The 20,349-nt window shown below is 38.9% G+C and overlaps 1 protein-coding gene across 4 annotated transcripts in view; it reads left to right on the forward strand.

Moving 5' to 3' along the window:
- The window catches only part of LOC139442544 (vasodilator-stimulated phosphoprotein-like), a 70,500-nt gene extending 52,977 nt beyond the window's left edge, over window positions 1-17,523 (forward strand). For all 4 annotated transcript variants that reach the window (XM_071223365.1, XM_071223364.1, XM_071223367.1 and 1 more), the window contains 6 exons: window positions 1,132-1,184; window positions 4,992-5,272; window positions 6,061-6,246; window positions 7,533-7,687; window positions 8,516-8,655; window positions 9,012-17,523. In XM_071223365.1, the coding sequence (XP_071079466.1) occupies window positions 1,132-1,184; window positions 4,992-5,272; window positions 6,061-6,246; window positions 7,533-7,687; window positions 8,516-8,655; window positions 9,012-9,040 (844 nt within the window). In that variant the 3' untranslated portion in view covers window positions 9,041-17,523. The remainder of the gene's footprint in view (window positions 1-1,131; window positions 1,185-4,991; window positions 5,273-6,060; window positions 6,247-7,532; window positions 7,688-8,515; window positions 8,656-9,011) is intronic.
- Window positions 17,524-20,349: the final 2,826 nt, after the last annotated feature.

Genomic DNA, 20,349 nt, shown 5'->3' on the forward strand with positions numbered 1-20,349 from the left:
TCTTCAATTTGATGTCTTTCAGAGTGATTGTATATGTTGATGACAATACAAGGTAGTTCTGGAATATGTGTTCAACCATGCGATTAATGAGTGAATATTATTTATGATATTGTTTCAATTTTATGTCTAATAACAGGTGTGATTGTGTCATGTGTAAGTGTTGTTTTTAATATTGCTCAAATTCTATGGCTTACGGCAGTGTTGGAGTGATTGTGATGTTTAAATGATTCTTGAATATTGCTCCAATTTCATGGCTTCAATGAGAAGGACATTGTCATGATTCTTTGCATGATTTTAATGTCATTGCTCTGATTCTGTGTCCAGTGACTCCCTCGGAATCAATGATTGTGTATATGAATACTTTGTGTTGATATTTTTTTAATATTGCTCCAGTTCTATGGTAGTGTATAATGGTGTAACTGATATTCTTCCAGTTTTACATGTAACAACACTTTCTGAGTGGCTGTATTTCAGTGTAAATATTTGTATATATGGGTGTAAATATCTGTTTATTAGTGTAAACAGCATTAGAAATTGGCACTAGTCCTATAGTCCTTGCAAAACTACCCAATAGTTAAGGTATCATAAGGACTAGTAGAAATTTGCTATTTTGAAGGGTTTTGCTGTATGTTATCATTGTAAGGACCAGTGGACTAAAAGTGTTAGTTTCTACCCCTGGTAAATATTGCTGTTGCTCAATGCTACTTCTCACAAATAACTTATGCATGAAATTACCCTATTCTCTTTGTGATCAAACAATTGTTCAAGGGGGATGTGTTGGAGTTTCAATAACGTTTCATCCATCAGTTCATTCTCTCTGGGATGCAGCTAATGTGTAGATATTGAGAGTTATCACGAAAACAGAAATAATCAACCAGTACAAACACATTACATCTTACTGGGATGTAGGATTCCTATGTGGCCAGTTTCGACTGTTCTGCGACTTGTTGCTGAGTGTAGTCTTCATCCCTTTCATTGATTGCAATTCATGTGGGCATTATAATGAAATTACTGTTGAGATAAAGTAGGAACGGTGCCAAAATTTGGGTTTGTTTATACTTTTGTATTTATTTAAAAAGTTATGTTTTTAACCAAAATTTGTGGACTGTAACATATGTGTTGCTGTTTCAGACTTCATCGCGACGAGTTCCAGACTCACAAGCGACAGATGTCTGGTGGAGGAGGTAAGTTTGCGTTCCTGTCTTAAGTACTGTGTCCACCTAAACATGGTATTTCCTGATCCCATGAGGGCTGTTTGCAGGATATGCTGACACCAGTATTATATGTTTGGTAGTGCTTGCAATTAAGGGGGCCCTTGAGGTTTTATTTGAATCTTGGGACCCCATAAATCTTACTTTTATATGGGGCATGGGTGGCCCAGTCGTCTAAGGTGCCAAGATTTGTTGTGCAGAGTTGCATCCCTTGAGCACGCCAGAAACCTAGGATTGTGGGTTCGAATCCTGGTTCGCCCCGATCATGTTTCTAGATTTGCCATCACCATACCGTGGGTTTCACCAAAGTGGCAAACGTCTGAGACCTGCATCACTTCGGGCTCTCCTCTCACATTAAGCTGACATGCAGCGATATAACTGGAATGCTGTTAAAAGCGGCATTAAACCCAACTCACCCACTCACAAAACTTTTATGCTGATAGTTTATGGGGTAATATTGGCAGTAAATCATGTGAGAACAATATATGTTCTGAAAACAATGATTGCATCATGTTGAGATATTGCCATACTATTGTCATGGAACTGCACCAGGATTTAACTGATATGTGTATATATGGCAGTCTCACATTACATGGAGTCCAGTTCAGTATTAACACATAACTATGTAACCAGACCACCAGATATGATACGTGTATGTTATACATCCTGGAAGTTGGTCACATCCTGATGCCAGCCATAGGTGTGTGCTTGCTCAGCATCAGATGGATAGGCCATAAGGGAGCGACCATTTGATTTCTATGGGGGGGGCCGGAAGTATTTACAAATGAATAGTTTGTTGGAGATAATCAGTAAAATAAATAGAATGTTTACTACTGTGAGAAAAATGAATAGTTTGTTTCCAGATATAATTTTGCATGTCATTGCAACATTTATCTATTAAATGAAAGAATTATTCCAGCATTATAAACGTAAACATTTTCCGCCGCCTTCGGCGCAACATCACTATTACTTTAATCTTATTTGTTGCTATTTCTGTATATGAAGTTAATGGCTTCAGTTCAGCACATTTTGCTATTTAAATGCATGTACAAATATTCAGGCGTCCAATTTAACAATTTCCAAAAAGAGATAACCAAGCTACAATGTTGTAAAAGAACACATTTATTCACTGATAAATGTTGAACATATTTATATTTCGTGGGATGTGTGTGTGTGCCAGGCAAAGGTTGGTACAGTTACGATGGCTTAGAAGTATACCACCGATACGGGCCGGGACTAAAGAAACAGCTATTACCGCGTCCTCCACCAGGCTACAAACTGGACTACTGTATTTATGTCAGGGAATGAAAAAGACTATTATAACGGGTGTTCTATAGCTGTTCATGTTATAATAAACCACAGGCTGCATTTGCTGAAATATGATTGCATATTTTACTCTATGATAAAATTGCAAAATTACCATATGAAATGAATAGTTTGTTCAGCTGTATGTTACAAAAAAATAGTTTGTTAGAAATGGCTTCAGAAAAAAATAGTTTGCTGAGAAAACAACTTCCGGCCCCCCCCCCCCATAGAAATCAAATGGTCGCTCCCTAAATAGTAAAATATGATAAGCTACTTAGGTCAGCTTTTCCAAGCATCTATTGTGGACTTTAATCTGAAATGTACCCTATTGCAATTCTGACACTGAATATAGAACAATTCTTACTACCCATTCTTGACACAGAATAATCACCCCCACCCCTCAACCCCCCCCACATCTGCTATTTATACAGAATAATTTCTAGTACCCATTTTGACACAGAATCATTCCCCAGTACCAGTGTTTGACACAGAATAATAGCCCTGTACCATGTAGACTGCAGGCCACGGTGCTAGATCTGTCATACATGTAGACTGCAGGCCACTGTGCTAGATCTGTCATACATGTAGACTGCAGGCCACAGTGCTAGATCTGTCATACATGTAGACTGCAGGCCACGATGCTAGATCTGTCATACATGTAGACTGCAGGCCACCATGCTAGATCTGTCATACATGTAGACTGCAGGCCACTGTGCCTAGATCTGTCATACATGTAGACTGCAGGCCACTGTGCTAGATCTGTCATACATGTAGACTGCAGGCCACCATGCTAGATCTGTCATACATGTAGACTGCAGGCCACTGTGCTAGATCTGTCATACATGTAGACTGCAGGCCACAGTGCTAGATCTGTCATACATGTAGACTGCAGGCCACCATGCTAGATCTGTCATATATATAGTCTGCAGGCCACGGTGCTAGATCCGTCATACATGTAGACTGCAGGCCACCATGCTAGATCTGTCATACATGTAGACTGCAGGCCACCATGCTAGATCTGTCATACATGTAGACTGCAGGCCACTGTGCTAGATCTGTCATACATGTAGACTGCAGGCCACTGTGCTAGATCTGTCATACATGTAGACTGCAGGCCATGGAGCTAGATCTGTTACACACTTAGACTGCAGGCCACTGTGCTAGATCTGTCATACATGTAGACTGCAGGCCACTGTGCTAGATCTGGGAAACACCATTCTCTCACTAACCTGTAATGCTGACTATGCCTGGCTTTGTTTACACTGACTCAAAAGCACACTTCACAATGCTTCAACAGAAACAAAGTGTTTCTATGAGACACCGAAAAACATTGTTATTTTAAGAGGCTCCTACAAACAACTTTTTTATGGTGTTTCTGCTTGCACAGCATATGCTACAAAGTAACCTTTGTTGATCAAATGAATAGCAAATGTTATCAGTTTGGTTTTGAAAGTGCAAGAAATTAAATATATTTGTATGTACAGGTCAAATTCATACTTCCTAGAAATGAGCACATAAACAAACCAAAACCTCTATCGAAGCTATTTTCATCCTCTGAGAAGGTTTGAATCAAATAAAGAGTTTGCTGTATCTTAACATTGTCTGTTGAAAACAATTACGTGAATCACCCTACATACTGTGCAGAGAGAGTGAGCTTACAAAAATTTCCAAAACCTTAAGAGGCTTGATGCAATGTAAGGTATCAGAAAACGCTTCAAAGCCTATTGTCACAACACACTGCCGTGAAAAACAAGGGAACAAATATGTGCATGAATTACATAGGATGTTTCCAAATAGCATCGGTTTGAGGTGTAAGTCTGTAAAGGTTCTTATTGCAGACAAGGTTAGGATAGCCTATTAGCCACAAGACAATGCACTGTTTACCATGATGTCTGTAGGGTGAGTGAGTGAGTCAAAATTTATGTCGCATTGGCATTATTTCAGCCATATAGGGACGAAAACAAGCTGATATGTTCACAAGTGAGTCATGAATGCAAAGTTATATTAAAAAACAAAATATCAAACATATTTAGGCATTTATACAGTTTATTGATGTCTGTAGAACTCAGCTCCTGTTATGATAATGCATAAGAGGTTAGAAGAGTGTAAAACGCATCCATTCAAGCCAGGAAGTATTTTATATGGGCCAATTTTGCTTGTAGAATCTTCCGTTGGGGATTCTGGGTTAGAATAGGTCTCCACCTTGTTTAGGGGCAACTGATTGGCTCAGGTGGTCTGAGTGTCTTTGTTGATAGCTTGTCCTCATACCCCAACGGTTTGATCCTTCTTCACAATATCATTCACTGAATTATCTGGTCCAGACACAATTATTTACAGTTCGCCATCATATAGCAGGAATATTGCTGAGTGAGGCTTTAAACAACAAACAGAACAAAAGGCATGTAGAATCTTGTATTGTTTGTTCTGCCTTTGGTATTGTAAAGATTTCTTAAAACTGGCTTCTTTTTATTACAGTTCCAGGAATGCGCGACTCTCAACCTCATGACCCCTCCCCAGTGGTGCCGCAGCCTCCACAGGCTCCATCGGCACCCCCAGCTCCTCCAGCCCCACCCGCCCCACCGGCTCCTCCACCGGCCCCATCTCCAGGAGGTGCACCCAGAGCACCCCCACCGCCAGGAGCAGGTGCCCCTCCACCCCCACCTCCACCACCACCAGCTTCCAATGCACCATCATCATCTAATCAAGGCGGGCTAGCAGCAGCCTTGCAAGGAGCCAAACTGAAGAGAGTTGCAAAGGTAGGGTGTTCACATTGTGTCATGATTGGAATCGATGATCAGGGTCAGTTTATCTTTGTGAAGAGGTACAAAGGTCTCTTAACAAGTAAAGAGATTTAGAAAAGGATATACATGTAGCTCTAACACCACTTTTTTTCTCTGCCCACTTTATGAAAATCAGTAAAGTTGTTATTCCTCACCTTCATAGCTCAGAGACAATCTCAGTTACACACCTGGTACTGATTACAACAGCTAGGCTTACAGGAGAAATGGGCTAAACACTGTAGATCCTTTCAACTATAATATATCAATTCCAAGCAAAGTGTCTATGTTACTGGCAATCCCTGTGGTTGTTAGAAACTTGGTCAGTGATCAAGTCAGTATTTTTCCATGACAGGAACTGGAAGAAAAATTGTATGGATACCACAGGAATAAAAAAATTTACGTTGTTTTTCTTACTATCAAACATCCCTCTCTCAATATAATACATTATACACACATTAAAATTTTATGTCATTTTTACATTCACACTCACTCACTCACTCACTCACTCACTCACTCACTCACTCACTCACATGTATTTATATACATAGCAAGAGGGTTGTTTGATTATGTTGATAGTAATTACTACTTTAATAGAAACTTCACATTCCTGTGTATCACATATACTTTTTTAACTGCACTTATACCCAATGAGAGACTATCATGCAATCATGCAGTCAGTCGACAATACCATCAGTATCCTTAAGCATTAACTTGGATCAACTTTGATGACCCCCTGCACTGTAGTGTCTGTCTGTGTATTGCAGCCTGAAGAGTCAAGTGGACCAGGCAGTGTCGGAGACAGCAGCGGGGGTATGGGCACATTGGGTCGTACCTCCGGCGGGGGAGGTGGTGGCAGCGGCGGCAGCGGTGGCGGCGGCATGGACAACATCATGAGTGAGATACAGAAGAAACTGGCACAGAGGAGAGCAAAGGCAGATAACTCTGGACAGGTACATATGCTGTTGTTTGACAAGTATTCATGTCACTGCAGCCCACTGCAGCTGATATTTTCACAGCAAGCACTTCACTGGTTATTTGTTTGGCCATTGGTTATTGATAGAGGAACTCTATACTGTTTACACTGATGGTTGCATCAGCATGTTGGATACTGGCCTATTAGCAGCATTTACAGTGGCGGGTAACCAGTGGTTATTGTGTATTGTAAAAACCCTTGATGCTCTGAAATTTGTAAATGGGGATTCTTTTTAAAACTATACTATTGTTGAGTTGTCAGAGATCCAGAAGTAGAGAACAGACAAATGTCAATGAAACTAAATGTTTTTCGAGAATTGTGACAAGGCAATTATATGACCTTTGTACACTGTTGCATTTTCTGTAAAAAGATCTGTCATATACAAAGAAAATATACAGTGTCATGTAAATATTCGGGCTAGGGGGCACTTCTAAAGATTGATTACGGATAAATCTATATGTTTGTGAGGTTGTGCTTATTGAAGTGGGACACTTAATACAGTGAATATTAAGGCTTAAGGCTATAATGATTCACCGATACTCAGCGATACTTAGGTAAAACAATACTTGAATTGTCAATTTGTGAGAATGCAATACACTATGTATAAAACAGGAACTAATAGAGTTACCTCCTATAATGGCAGAGGTAGCATAGCGCCACTTGTAGGCATTGCAGAACACAAGGATGTGGCAGCTGAGGACACGCCAGCTAACTGTTACGTTTTATAACCATCCCTTCATTTATAACTGTTTTGTCCATACATTTTTTCTTTGTTAAAGTTTTTGAGATAACAAGAAATAAATGTATGAAGAAGGAGGTTTTAGAGCTGTATTTCAGTGATTTCATCATTTCTTACTATTTGATGTGTATCATGATACCAGTAGTATCGTCAGTCAGTATTGTGATACGAATCGTATCACAAGATACCTGGCTATACACAGCTCTAGTGAATATGACAGCCCATTCTCGACCATTCAACATGCATGATAGAACCTGCCTTTCAATAAGTTCATGCATGATGTCACTGTTTCTTTGTAACAGACATTAACAATTCAGGACTATGTTCTTCTTTGTCTTTTACACAAAAATGATGTTTAAAACTGGCAAATAATCATTATGATGAAAGTTAGTATTTTTGTGATAAACCCAACACATCTGATGGTCTACACTATGCAATGGCTGCTACACTAATAAACATGTCATACACGAACAAAACAATCACTCTTTTCATTATAATGTGAATGTTTCCTTACTGTGATTCAGGATGATAGCAGTGCGGGGTCAGAGCCAGCAGCCACGCCCCCTGCCCCAGCCCCCGCAGGCGGGGACGCAGGGAGAAGACCATGGGAGAAAAATACAGCAGCACAAGGCAACGGAAAGTTTGTTAATGGATCCGGATCTCCTAAACCGCTCAGAAAGTAAGTGTCTCTTCCCATGTAACACATTTAATTCCTGGTGCTCAACCTCTTTGTGGCAATGCTCGGAGGGCTTACAATGTGTGAACAGGTTGATACTGTGGCATAGTATTCTGTTATCTTTGAGCGTTGCTGATGTTGTCAACCTCATGTCTTCTGTCCAACATTTTATTATTTACACACTGTTGTAATAGAGCGAGAATATTGCTTACTGGGGCATGAAACAACCTACACTCTCTTACTCAGTTACTATCACCGTAATCGATGTAATAACCGCCCCTCTCTAATAAGCGCCCACCGCGATATTTGCTAATATATTGGCTAGTGAACAATCCCAATTAGCACCCCTTCCGATCAATGTACACAAGACTTTTTTATTTGTGTATTATACGCACTTGTGTGTTACATGCACCCTTAATTATGGGCAATTAAATTCTGGAAAATATATCTGCTGTGTATAATACGCACAGACTTTTCTTTTGTATCATTTCAGGCTGTCAGCATAAACAAGAAATTTACAGTCTTTCAACTCTGTTTTTTTTTCACCAAATTTATATTATTATAAGAGCCCCCTATTTCTAATTTTGAGAGCGCCCTGGGTGCTTATTACGTTGAATACGGTAATCGACATTGTCGACCTGGGGTGAGGGGACAGATAGTGGAAAACGCTTTCGCTTCAATTCCTAAGGTACAATGTGTGGAAGCAATGCTTGGTTTAAGGGGCAATGGTCCCACAGTTTGCTCTGTGTTAAACATTATTGTCATATTATAACAAACATTACTCATTGGTATTCGGATGAAGAATTTATGACTATATTTTGTTACTTTCAGACGCAATCCCTCCCTGACAGGTCAGGAGAACTTGAGTATGGCCGTGAATGGATCCTCAGGAGACTTGGAGTCCTTGAAACAGGAGATCTTAACTGAGATGAGAAAAGAGCTGCAAAACATGAAGAAGGAAATTATAGATGGTAATGGGAACTACTGTCCTTCATAAATTTGGGGGTTGGGGCTGGGGGCAGAGTTGCATCCCTTGGGTACGCCAGAGAACGTGGGTTTGAATCCTGGTTTGCCCCAATTATGTTTTAAGGTGTGTCAGCACCATTCCAATTCTCGTGGGTTTCACCCGTGGTAAATGTCTTTGACCTGCATCACTTTGGGCTTTCCTTCCATGTTAAACTGACACGCCGTCATAAAATTGGAATACTGTTCAAAGCGGAAGTAACTTCTGTTGAATAGTATATATGAAATTAGGATGTAGTGATGTAGTTCTCCCATTGGATCAACTCAGGATTTTGTATCATCTTGCTCAACCCCTTTGTTTCAGTAATCCGCCAAGAGATCGGACACAGATAAAGACTGTTACAGCAAGCGTGAATTGCTCATCATGTCATCAGTTTTTATGTCGTCAGTGTGGTGGACGACGCCCCCAGCGTACAGTGCTGACACACAGCCAGGGAACATCTTCCAACATTGATCATCATCTCCTGTTCCATTAATACAACTACACACAAGACTGTACACACGAATACACCACTCAGCTCATACACACAGGAATGCATACTCATGTCTTCATCCCAGCTGTAGGGTCATCAGATAATTCAACTGGGTATGCTGCTATCATCGTAGACCAAATCAGAGATCACTAACCCGTCGACCATAACCAGTACTCCGCTTCGCCTTGTAGACGTGTGGCATCAGAAATACTCCACTGTTAGCAATAGGAATATTGATTGTAATCTGCATGTGAATATTGATTATGATCAGCATGTATCTTTAGGGAAATGGGATCAAATATCCCAAGGATGTTTGCCCTGAATCTGTAAACTAACTTGTCTTAAGGGGAGATAATCTGTATATAAAAAGGCACCCCCAGTACAAGGAAACAATTCCAACAGAATATGAATTGTGTTAGTAATAGAATAGGTTGCTGATATCACATGCTTCCTTGTTCCTTCTGTTAATAATAGTTCATGTTAATGTAATGTAGCCCACAGACTGATAGATCTTTGAGAAGTTTTAGAAGGCTGCACTCACACCTTTTGCTTTGCAACCCGTTAGCTGTCATAGATGAAATATAATTATATATATACGGAGTAAGTCTGGTAAAAACAGGTGAAACTTGTATTGTAAAAATATATTCTTAAATATTCAAGTGTGATGCATGGACTCTGATCAAAATGTAGAGTGTGAGTTGCCTCTGAGGGTAGTGTACATGCTACAATTAGTCTAGCATTTAGAGGAGCTAGGAATGACAACAGAAGCTGGAGGAATGAGATCTGCAGATCAAGTGCAATGTAATCGTAGCAGCAGTGCATTATGGAAGACTGCCTCCGTTGATTGTCCTATTGTTGTATTAATGGACCTGGGACACTGATAGTTTTGGTGACTGGCATAGTGTACTGTGTAGATGCGACCAGTCCGAACAAATGAAGCTTGATGCTTTGATAATGAACCAATGGAGAACTCTGCCAATTGTATAAATCTTTTCTATTTTAAGGTGTACTATTATCATGATCTTATTATGATTTCACTGCATGTCCTCCTTATGCTGGCATTATGTTCAATTCTGGGGGAGCAGGTTACAGGACTTGCTGTAGGAGAAGGTCATTGGTTGGTGTATTCACACAGGCTTACTTCATGATGTGACAATACTTAAAGCACCAATTTGCATGTAAGACCTACTCCTCATGCAACCTGTTCCGTGTGTCATTGGGTGTGGGGCACAGGGGCCATGTTGTCTGAGGCATCAAATTTGCTATGCAGAGTTGCATCCCTTGGGCATGCCAGAAACGTGATCGTGGGTTCAAATCCCTGTTCCCTGATTATGTTTCTAGGTTTGTTAGCACAATATCCATGCTCGGGGTTTTACCAAAGTGGAAACTATCTGAGACCTGCACAAATTGTAACTGGAATACTGTTCATAGTGGCTTAAACCAAATTCACCCAATCACTCAATATCATTGACATATTAATCACACCAGGTTATCATTCAGGGATAAGTTGATCAAACTTTAATCCACAGCATTTATAGTTGTTATTTAATAGAAATTCATGTATTCATTTCCCTAATTAGACACTTTACTGTTTCTCGGTGGTTTTGTCAGTGACTATTATGCTAAAAAGGGAAGTTCTGTTGACTGCTAAAACTTCAGGAGTACACACTCAAAATCTGTGAAAGGCACAAGGCTGATATGGGTTTTGTGTCCACAATGTTTGACATTTGTCACTTATTGGTAAAGGGCATTTCTACATTGTGCAGTCAGGGAAGAAGGAACCTGTAGTATGTAGCATACTACAGGGGGACATGATGTTAGCATAGGGAGGCCTTGTAGAGGTGTAGAAGTCAAATGAGGTGTGTTGCATCTCTCACTGATAGGACGACTCAACTCTCAGTCAATGTGGCGAAGGGCAGCTTGGATGCCATGACAACGCTGTAGTACCTCGATCAGACATCATCTTCTACAAATAATGTCGGCAATTTTTATAAATTGAATTAGTTTACCAGAACGAAATGTCCTTCAGTATCTGTTCAAGACAGACACAAATTCTTTATTTGATGGTTGAAAATTTAAAACTCACTTGGAATGTTCTTGGTGTGCAACAGAGACTGTGCACCAGTTTTTTATGTTATTTTGTGATACACTGCAAATTCATTATTAGTAATTTGTGTAATTGATAAGAATTGGGTAGAAATGATAATTGTCCAAAAATGGCCACTAGATCCAGCCTTGGTGTTTGAGCTGCCTCGAGTCCAACATACCTGCCTATATGATATGAGCATGTTGTATTGGTCAGTGTTTGATAATGACACCAAAGAATCTTCACATTCTTGATGGTTTAGAGTGAATGCTCATTTACTGTGTAAATACTGTTATTGATGTGGAACTTTCTCGCGCTGTTTATCTTGCATCTAATGACTTTTCATGTAGTGGATGAATGACAAAGCTTGTATTATTCCCTATCCCTGTGCATGCCAATTGTATTCTAGCTGCTAGAAGCTACCCCTTTGCTCAGTACTTGATCTCAAGACAAACCATGGGCTGAGGCAACTCATGCATGCTTTGGTGGTGTTTCATCAACAGTAAGAAATGATGTTGAAAATTTCTGTAATTGTTTCATGTAATTGGACTTTTCTTTTAAGGAAGTATGACTTATTCAGTTTTCATGAATCAGTGAAACCTTTATGATCAAACAATCTATATTTCTGTTTATGAAAATGAGATTTTCTTTGGACGTTTGTATACTTGCTATCACTCAGTGTTCTTATGTTTAGGTTAAGAGGAGACTGTGCTCTGGAAAATTGGCACTCCTAGCCAGTTTGACTTGTGGTTAACCCTTTGTGTAAATCATATGATGAATATCAATCTCTCATGAAATGAATAACCCAGTTACAAAGAGGCAGTGTCTTATTTTCACAGAAAGCATGACAAAGCGTTGACCTGGGCTAATGGGCACAACACCATGGACTGTGATTCCCTTTAAGATTTTATTGTTTTTCATTTAGCACAGCTCTCAGCAATATTCCAGCTATATGACAGCAGTCAGTCCATAACCTTGTCTGGACCAGACAATCTGCCTTTTGAAAAATGGAGGCTATTTCCATTCACAATGACCATGTGCTTAGAGTGGCATAAAGCTATGATTTGATCATACAGAGTTACTTCCCTTGTACTGGACAGCCAGGTTTGTGTAAGTCACTTGTCATGATGTGCGGGTTTCCTCAGCCCTGGGGGACACGCCCATGAAAATCATACACATAATATAATTAACCCTTCCAGTGATAACACTGACACATCACAAGTAGGTGCTATGCTTGATACTAACAAAAAGCCTCTGGTGGCTTGATAAATAATCAGTAACATTGCTCATGTAGTTTTAGTCAGTATTGAAAATGAAAGGCTCTTGCTGTTAAACTAATACTTTGACAAGCCATTTAAGTCCACAGTTATATGTGATTTGTAATTAGAAGCCCATCTCATCATCATCTTGTTATACAAATCAAAATTTCAGTCTATCAGTGTACATACATCTGTGTGTGTTTTGGCCCTGCTCTGCTGAAATTTTGTCAATTGCCTCAATTTAAGGATAGCTTTTAACTGTGCATTTTTACTTCATTTCTATGAAAACAAAGAGAGAGCTGATTTTTCAAAGATTGTCTTTGCTAATTACGAGTCTTCCAGACCAGAAACAATCATTGATTTGAATGATTTATTGCAGCGTTGATATCACAAATAACTACCATTGAACATGTGACAGTTTTTTTGTCTGACAATTCAATATTGAGGAATATTGATACTTAACAAACAAATATTTTTGTTTTCATTCAAGATTTTCTAAATTTCTAAGAAAAATCATTATTGTATTGTGTATTTATGAAGTTTTCAAAGGTTGCTCTCATGACTTCCGTTATTGGCCAGCGTTCCTCAAACCAATAATTCGGTTACTTAGAACTGTACACACTTTATATCTCGTAGCAAGTATTCGCAAATATTCTCGCTTTTAAGTCGCTTGAAGAAATTGTTTTAATTATTATCATGTTCGATAGAATTTGTAGTTTCACCAACATGTTTATGAATTCATCCCTTTATCCTTGAAGATGTGTTTATTTACTGATTTCTTGTGATGTTTATGAATTTTTTTTGCACATAATTTTCCTTATCAATTTAAGTATCTGTTATGTATCCTGTAAATATTCACAACTATTTGATGACCGTGCCTGTGTTTATCATTTTTGCATGATTGATATTTAACGAACTGTAATAACTAATCAAACTGGATCTACATCCCATATTCTTATTATTATTACAGATATTATGTTCATTATTATTTTTATTTATGTTATACATACCGTATATGTTTCCAGTCAAGCCACTCCACACAATATGCAACAGTAATCTGGGAGATTTCAAGGGAGACAACCAAGTCTCATTAACTTAATGCTGGCCTCTGTGCTTGATACTTACTGTCACCTTTCCTGTTCCCATGCTGTCACTGTAGCCGGTATTCTGCCCAATACTTGCGTAGTAGGCAGTGATTGTAATTATGCCATAGGAACTCAGTTTGCATTTGGTGCCTATAGCTCCCATTAAAGTTTAGATTTGAGGGCATGTCCTACATCAGTTCAAAATGTCGGTCAATTATATTACACTTTAATCAGCTTCACATTTTGACAGAGGAGTGTTTTTTGTCCATAAGAAATTACATCCTCTAGTTGCAGTGTGTCGAGCTGAATTAAAAGTGGTTATGGTGTTGACGCCTTGCACCAATACAAGATTCCTTATGTGGAGCTACATTGGGTGATGCCCATTCCTGGAGTCCTTAAAGTAATATGGAAAGACTATTGCGTAATTCCGCGTCAAACTATCATCCGTCATGATCATATATATTCCATGTACACTTGTCTACTTATTTAGATATGCCCCCTTAATGTGTCAAATGTGGTATTAAATAGTCAGTTTCTTTCATTTCAACTTCAAGGTTCATAGACTTTCTTTTTGAATTGATTTCCAAATAATAGATCTGGCTATGCCTTGAGGACTGAACTATATTAAACTATCACAGATATCTCAACAATGTGTTCAGCTTAAGACTTTTTTGTTCACAAATGTATGAGTAAGTGAGAGTGTCAAGGGAGGTCAGTTGATTCAGTGATTCAGAGAAACATTTCCATGATCCAAATGCTATAGTGTAGAAATCTGGAAATACTTGAGGGAAGCATACATTTGTCTCAAATCGTGATAAGAACCCACTAACCCAACAGGTTGATTTCTTCATGTGTGTAAGTAGGAAATTCAATACTTAAGCTTTCATTTGTCATAAAATCCCCCTTTTATGTTTGAAAAAATTCTGGGCACAGTGAATGTTTGGGACCGAATCTGTTTTATTCTACTCAAAAGAAGATGTTACGGATAATCCAGTTCATTCATATTACTATCGTACTATAGCAATCTCATTAAAATCAGATCTTAGTTTTCACTACTGCCAAACAAAGATCTGAGGACATCCCATTACGGGTGACGTCAGAACGATCTTTCGCGATCTTTGACCGACCAATGAAATGTCTGACAAGAAATCGACATTAGCCAATCAGAAGGCAGCTTTCTCGAATGGCGATTACGCTTCGAAACATATTTTGACGAATTCTCGATTAAAACTTTTAAAACTGATAAAAAGAACACTCTGGAATGACTTACAGATGACCTAGTTTGTATGGATATAATCTTAAAACGCCTAACTGTTGTGCAGAATACCCTCTGTTAAATATTTCGAGGTTGCATGATTAAAAAACACATTCAGACTGTCACTTTCATGATCTGGTAAGCAAAGCTCTGATTGGTTGGATTATTTTAATGAGGTCAGTACTATAGTAACTTCTTTGAGTTGTATATTCAAATCCCATTTTATCTCATTATGCAAGTATTATCAGGTGGACAAAACAATATGCTCAATTCTCCTTCACTCAGTATTTCATTGTAACTGAGGATTTGTGTGTCAAAATTCATTTCGGCTGAAAAGAAATACATACAAAACATCAAAATCCCATTCTTCCATCAGTTTGATAGTTTCAATACATGAACATACTTTTGATATTCTTTCACTGTTGGAGTCTTTATGGGATAACTTGATGTGTTTTGGGTAGGTCATGAGATATGCCATACTGATAATTGTACATACTTGTGTGTATATTTCATTACCTCATAATATAAATACAAAATATAGTAAAATGTGTGTCTTGTCCTTCGAGATGAGGGGTAGTTGGTCACCAAATGATTGGTCATTAGATGTGTTTTGAGCAAATAGAAATGGTCAAAATCCCATCTGAAAAGCTGTGTCTGTATTTAGATTTCTGTTTTAATAAGAGAAGACTACAACTTGTTTTGTTTTTCTGTTAATGGTCTTGTTAGACAACAGTAGATAAGTTGTAGCATTTTTTTTTGTACCCTTTTGCAAAGCAGAAGAAATGTCTTCATAAGATCTAATTTCCTTGATAATTCGCAGTAATGTTAAAGGTTATGGAATGAGACAAGACGTGGTTAAGAATGGTCATGGTTTACAAAATGGATTTAAGGGGTTTTGAAAGAAAATGGACAGAGAGGAAAATAATGAATTTATTCCGGCCAAAATGAAACAATTTGGAGTAATCATTTTCATTTGATAGTTTCTTTTTTCCATTCGCAACTAACACTAACTGCTCAGAAAGCTTGCCAAGCTTCATAGCAGATTTTGCGTCAAGGCCAGTATCAATTATTTAGCATTGTATTCATCTGATTTATGTACATGTTATTATATCCATAATTCAAACCAACGCCCACTTCCATAAGTGCTAATACACATACCATAATACTTCCTATAGTCAATGAGACTAAGACTACTGAATTGTAATTGGCTAGTGGTCTCAGCGCTGATTTTGGGAAGATCACTGACAAGCGACAAGTTAAGTTGCCACTACATAAGATCAAGACAAATGAAGACCTATTTCTGTACTGCAAGTGTTTATTACCACTGTAGGGGATCCTTTGAGGGTGAGAGGGTTGTTCAAAATGCTCGTCATTCGACTTTGATCTGGAGAAGCACATGGAATTGCCATAGATTAGAGAAGTCAAATTTGTCTGTTCATTCTGGACTTCTAGACATTTAGGTACTGTTCTATAGCCAGTATGACTGCTAAGTGTTAGTATAACCTCGAAGCATGTTAAAGCCATTACTCTCACCAATAATTGTGAATTTTGTATTAACCCCTGTATCAGAGGGTTGCTGCTGCTAGTTGTAGGGTAATACATATTCTCTGCATGGCATCACTGCTGGTCTTTGATAATCCAATATACATGATTAAAGCTCATTGTATTCAGTGTATAAGGTTTTACAACAGTGTAATGTCTACTGCTGAACACTGATATGTCCCATATCTCAAGGAGTCTAATGTCGGGAATTTCAACAACAAAACTAAAATGTATGTGTGGTTAGATCGGTGGAAGTTCCATACACACGAGGATATGTCTTGTGGTTAACCAATCTTCATTTACAACAATTCCATAGCAACAGTGATAGCATCATGTTTTGATATTTATTTATGAATTTATTTTATCAAGTTTTTCGCTTTGGCTGATTGAAGACAATTGACCGGAGGCCAAAACTATTCACATTAGTATTACACAAAGCTGTGACTTCTTGATGCTGCATCCTTCTGATATTAATGCAGTTTGGTTATGTGAGTCATGTTATCATTCCAGTCCACAAGGAGGCACACAGTTGCCTCCCTTGGTTCAAGGACAAAAGAATGTAATTGCTTGAGACGAGTCACTTAATATACAGTGCTTTTGCTGAAAATGTTAAAGGATGTGTGGTTTCTCTAGCATCATAAATAATCTGGGTTTTAACTGAAATAGACTTCTATACACTGAAATTTTGCATTTTACTCAGAATTACACAATCGAATGCCAGTTTTCCCATAACTTGCAATGTTGATTTTGTGATACCAGCTAGTATCTACCATAACCTCATCATCACAGACACTAAGCGCTGGTCAGTGTTTTCAGTTAAGACCCAGATGAATTTGTGGTATAAAGATGTACAAAAAATAGCCTTGCTACTTTTAGCCTTTGGTTCCTGGTATTTCTAAACTATATTTCCTAGACTACTGTATATTTTATAAGGAGGACATGATTTTGGAATGCTAACTTTATGAACATTGTCTTTAATGAACCAATTTTCGAGACAGTTCATTTCTGTGGATTTTTGTTTGTTTTTGTGTGTATGTTTCATTGTTTACACTGCTTTTTATTAAGATGATTGTATTTGTATTTAACCATCATCGAAAAATAAAATGTAGCATCTTTTGTTTTTGTTTTTGCTTCAATGTGAAATGAGAAGGGTCTTGAGTTGGAAGATCCTTATTGAAAAGGTCCATGTTTGGATCAGTCAGTTGATGGAGATAAAGGCCATGAAAGTATGTAATACCAGTATCTTTACTATTTCTATATTGTATGTATTGTATTGTGTCCATGTGTGTGGGTGATTGTGAAAAGGGGTTTAACGTCGCATCCAAGACTATTGCACTTATATAGCAACGTGCATGTACGTGTGTGTGTTTGTGTAGCTGCTTGTACTAGTCCGGACTGATGCCGATTATTAGTGCTAGCTCTTTGAGATACCATGCCGCAGTTTAACATGAATACCCCACTCAGACACAGTATACTGACTCCGAGCCAACCAGTCCTTGTTTTAGCCCCTTAATGCCGAGCGCCAGACAGGGTAACAACAAGTACCATCTTTTAACATCTTTTGGTATGACGCGGTAGGGGATCAAACCCCGGACCTTCCGCTCTCCGGGCGGACGCTCTACCACTAGACCACGGGGGTGGTCTGATTTTGAAAGGAAACATCACTGGACAGCATCACATTGACCACGGAGGCGGTCCCGTGTGTGGGAATTCGGGGGGGCAGAATAGTATATGCTTCTTGTAAGGGCCAACTCACAGGTGCTTACTACGAGCTCACTTTACTGATCTACAAATGAGGTATGAAATGCTTCTCATTGTCTTGTCAGAACCATAATGCTCCTTCTGCCAAGCCCTTTCTGCAATGCCGTAGCCCTTATTAAAGCAAGTCTAGATTTTCCACAAGTTCAGGTTCTGAATCTCCCATCTCATTGGGGTTCCTTTTCAGTTTCTAGCAAAATGTCAAAGACTTAGCGTTATATGCTTGTACTGGCACACCCATAAGTGTCTTGCATCTGGGGTTTGTTTTGGAGCAGATCAAGTAGAATATCGGGACTACTTGTACTGTTGTACTGGTTCATCAAGGGTTCCATGAGCTGTAATGACACTTACTGACAGTTTCTTGTCCGGGTGGCACATGGGCTAAAGTACTGCAATTTGCTGTGTCAGGAGGATCTGTTAGCCCCTGGTTTAAATCCATGATCCCTCCAGATGGTTTATCTCACCTTTTGTTAGCACCATGCGGTTTTCACCAAATTTACAAACCTGTACTTCTTTCATTCAGGCTTTGCTCCAACATGAAGCTGGTAGGAGACTGGTTGGAGAATAGGCCTGTAATCTAATTCAAGCACTCAACTATGTGTTTAAGTGTTCAAAGCACTATCATGTATGCCAACACACTCCCTAAATGACACAAGGACAGATATCCTCAAAACTACACTCAGGAAAAGGGATCTAGAGAAATTGCAGACTAGAAGTTAAGTTTATCATCACCCAAAGACCTGACTTCCTGTACAATATGTAAAGTCCTATGAGCGGAATGTTACAGAAGCAGCTCACACCTTCACTCTTGTAGTTACTATACAAGGCATCTTAACCTAAAGATCACCGCCCTGGTCAAGTGGATAGAGCCTCTGCCGGAGAGCAGAAGGTCAGTTGTTGAACCTCTGGCTGTGTAATACCAAAAGAAGTTAAAAGATGGTACTTGTTACCTAGCCTGGCGATTGTCATTAGCAGATAAAACAAGGACTAGTCGACTCATGGTCTGTATAGTGTGTCTTGAGTGGGGTATCCATGTCAAACTGCGGCATTGTACCTTAGTGGGGTAGCACAATAACAACAACATAAACTTGTTTAGTGCAAGCACCCCACATTCTGTAAAATCATTTAATCTTTCTACTTTGTACACCACTATCCTACATGTCAGACATCAGGGAAAACTTCATTCCTTGATCAATAGGGCTACAAAACGTGGCGACCTCGGATACAGTTACGTATCTACTATAAACAGGGAATTTTTTGCGACCGTTTTATTGTTGCGAGTTTTGCGAACGAGACTCAATCGCAAAAATTAAAAACGCAAAAATAAGTATAAATAATACATACATACTTTATTCATTGCAACACGTCATCAAATGTTGAAATCATCAACCAGAACTACAAGTTACTCAATAAGTTAAAAACACAAATGAATGCAGAATGGTCACGCAATACATCACAAATGACAGTGTAAACAGACCTGTTAGTGTCACTGTTACCTCACAGTAATCCTGCCTATATTCAGAGGTTCGGGACAATTTGTAAAAGATTGAAGCAGAAGCCATCTGAATTTTACTGACAAAGAAATGGTGAAATACTGGACTTCCTCATTGATAACATCTACGTAAATATGGGGGTAAGACATTTAGGCAAGAAATAGGCATCCCCATCGGCAGGCACCAATTGTGCACCCCTTCTTCTGGATCTGTTTCTCAATGCATATGAATCTGAATTTCTGCACGGAATTGCAAAGTCAAAACAAGGTAATTTGGCCAAGAAGTTCAACTGAATGATGATCTGTTATCGTACAAATAGCCATTTCCCTCCCGCTGTTTACCCACCTGAACGAGAAATAAAGGAGACCAGTGAGACTGTTTCAACTGTATCCGTTTTCGATCTATAAAGATTCAGTGTGACAAAACACTCTCCACAAGACTATGACAAGAGGGATGACTTCAACTTTCCAATAGTCAACTTTCCCTTTATGTCGAGCGATATTCCAGCAGCTCCAGTCTTTGGTGTCTACATTTCACAACAATTGAGATACAACCGAGGATGCTCTTTCTTTGTTGACGAGTACCACCGGTGGAGCAAGATACGCTCACCTTTTCGCGCACACCTGGTATCATCACTATTTGATAGTGATTCATAAACACATGCTCATGATACAGTCGGAATGACACAATT

Source organism: Haliotis cracherodii, unplaced genomic scaffold (assembly GCF_022045235.1).
Source record: "Haliotis cracherodii isolate W230 unplaced genomic scaffold, xgHalCrac1.p SCAF_5, whole genome shotgun sequence".
Lineage (NCBI taxonomy): Eukaryota > Metazoa > Mollusca > Gastropoda > Lepetellida > Haliotidae > Haliotis > Haliotis cracherodii.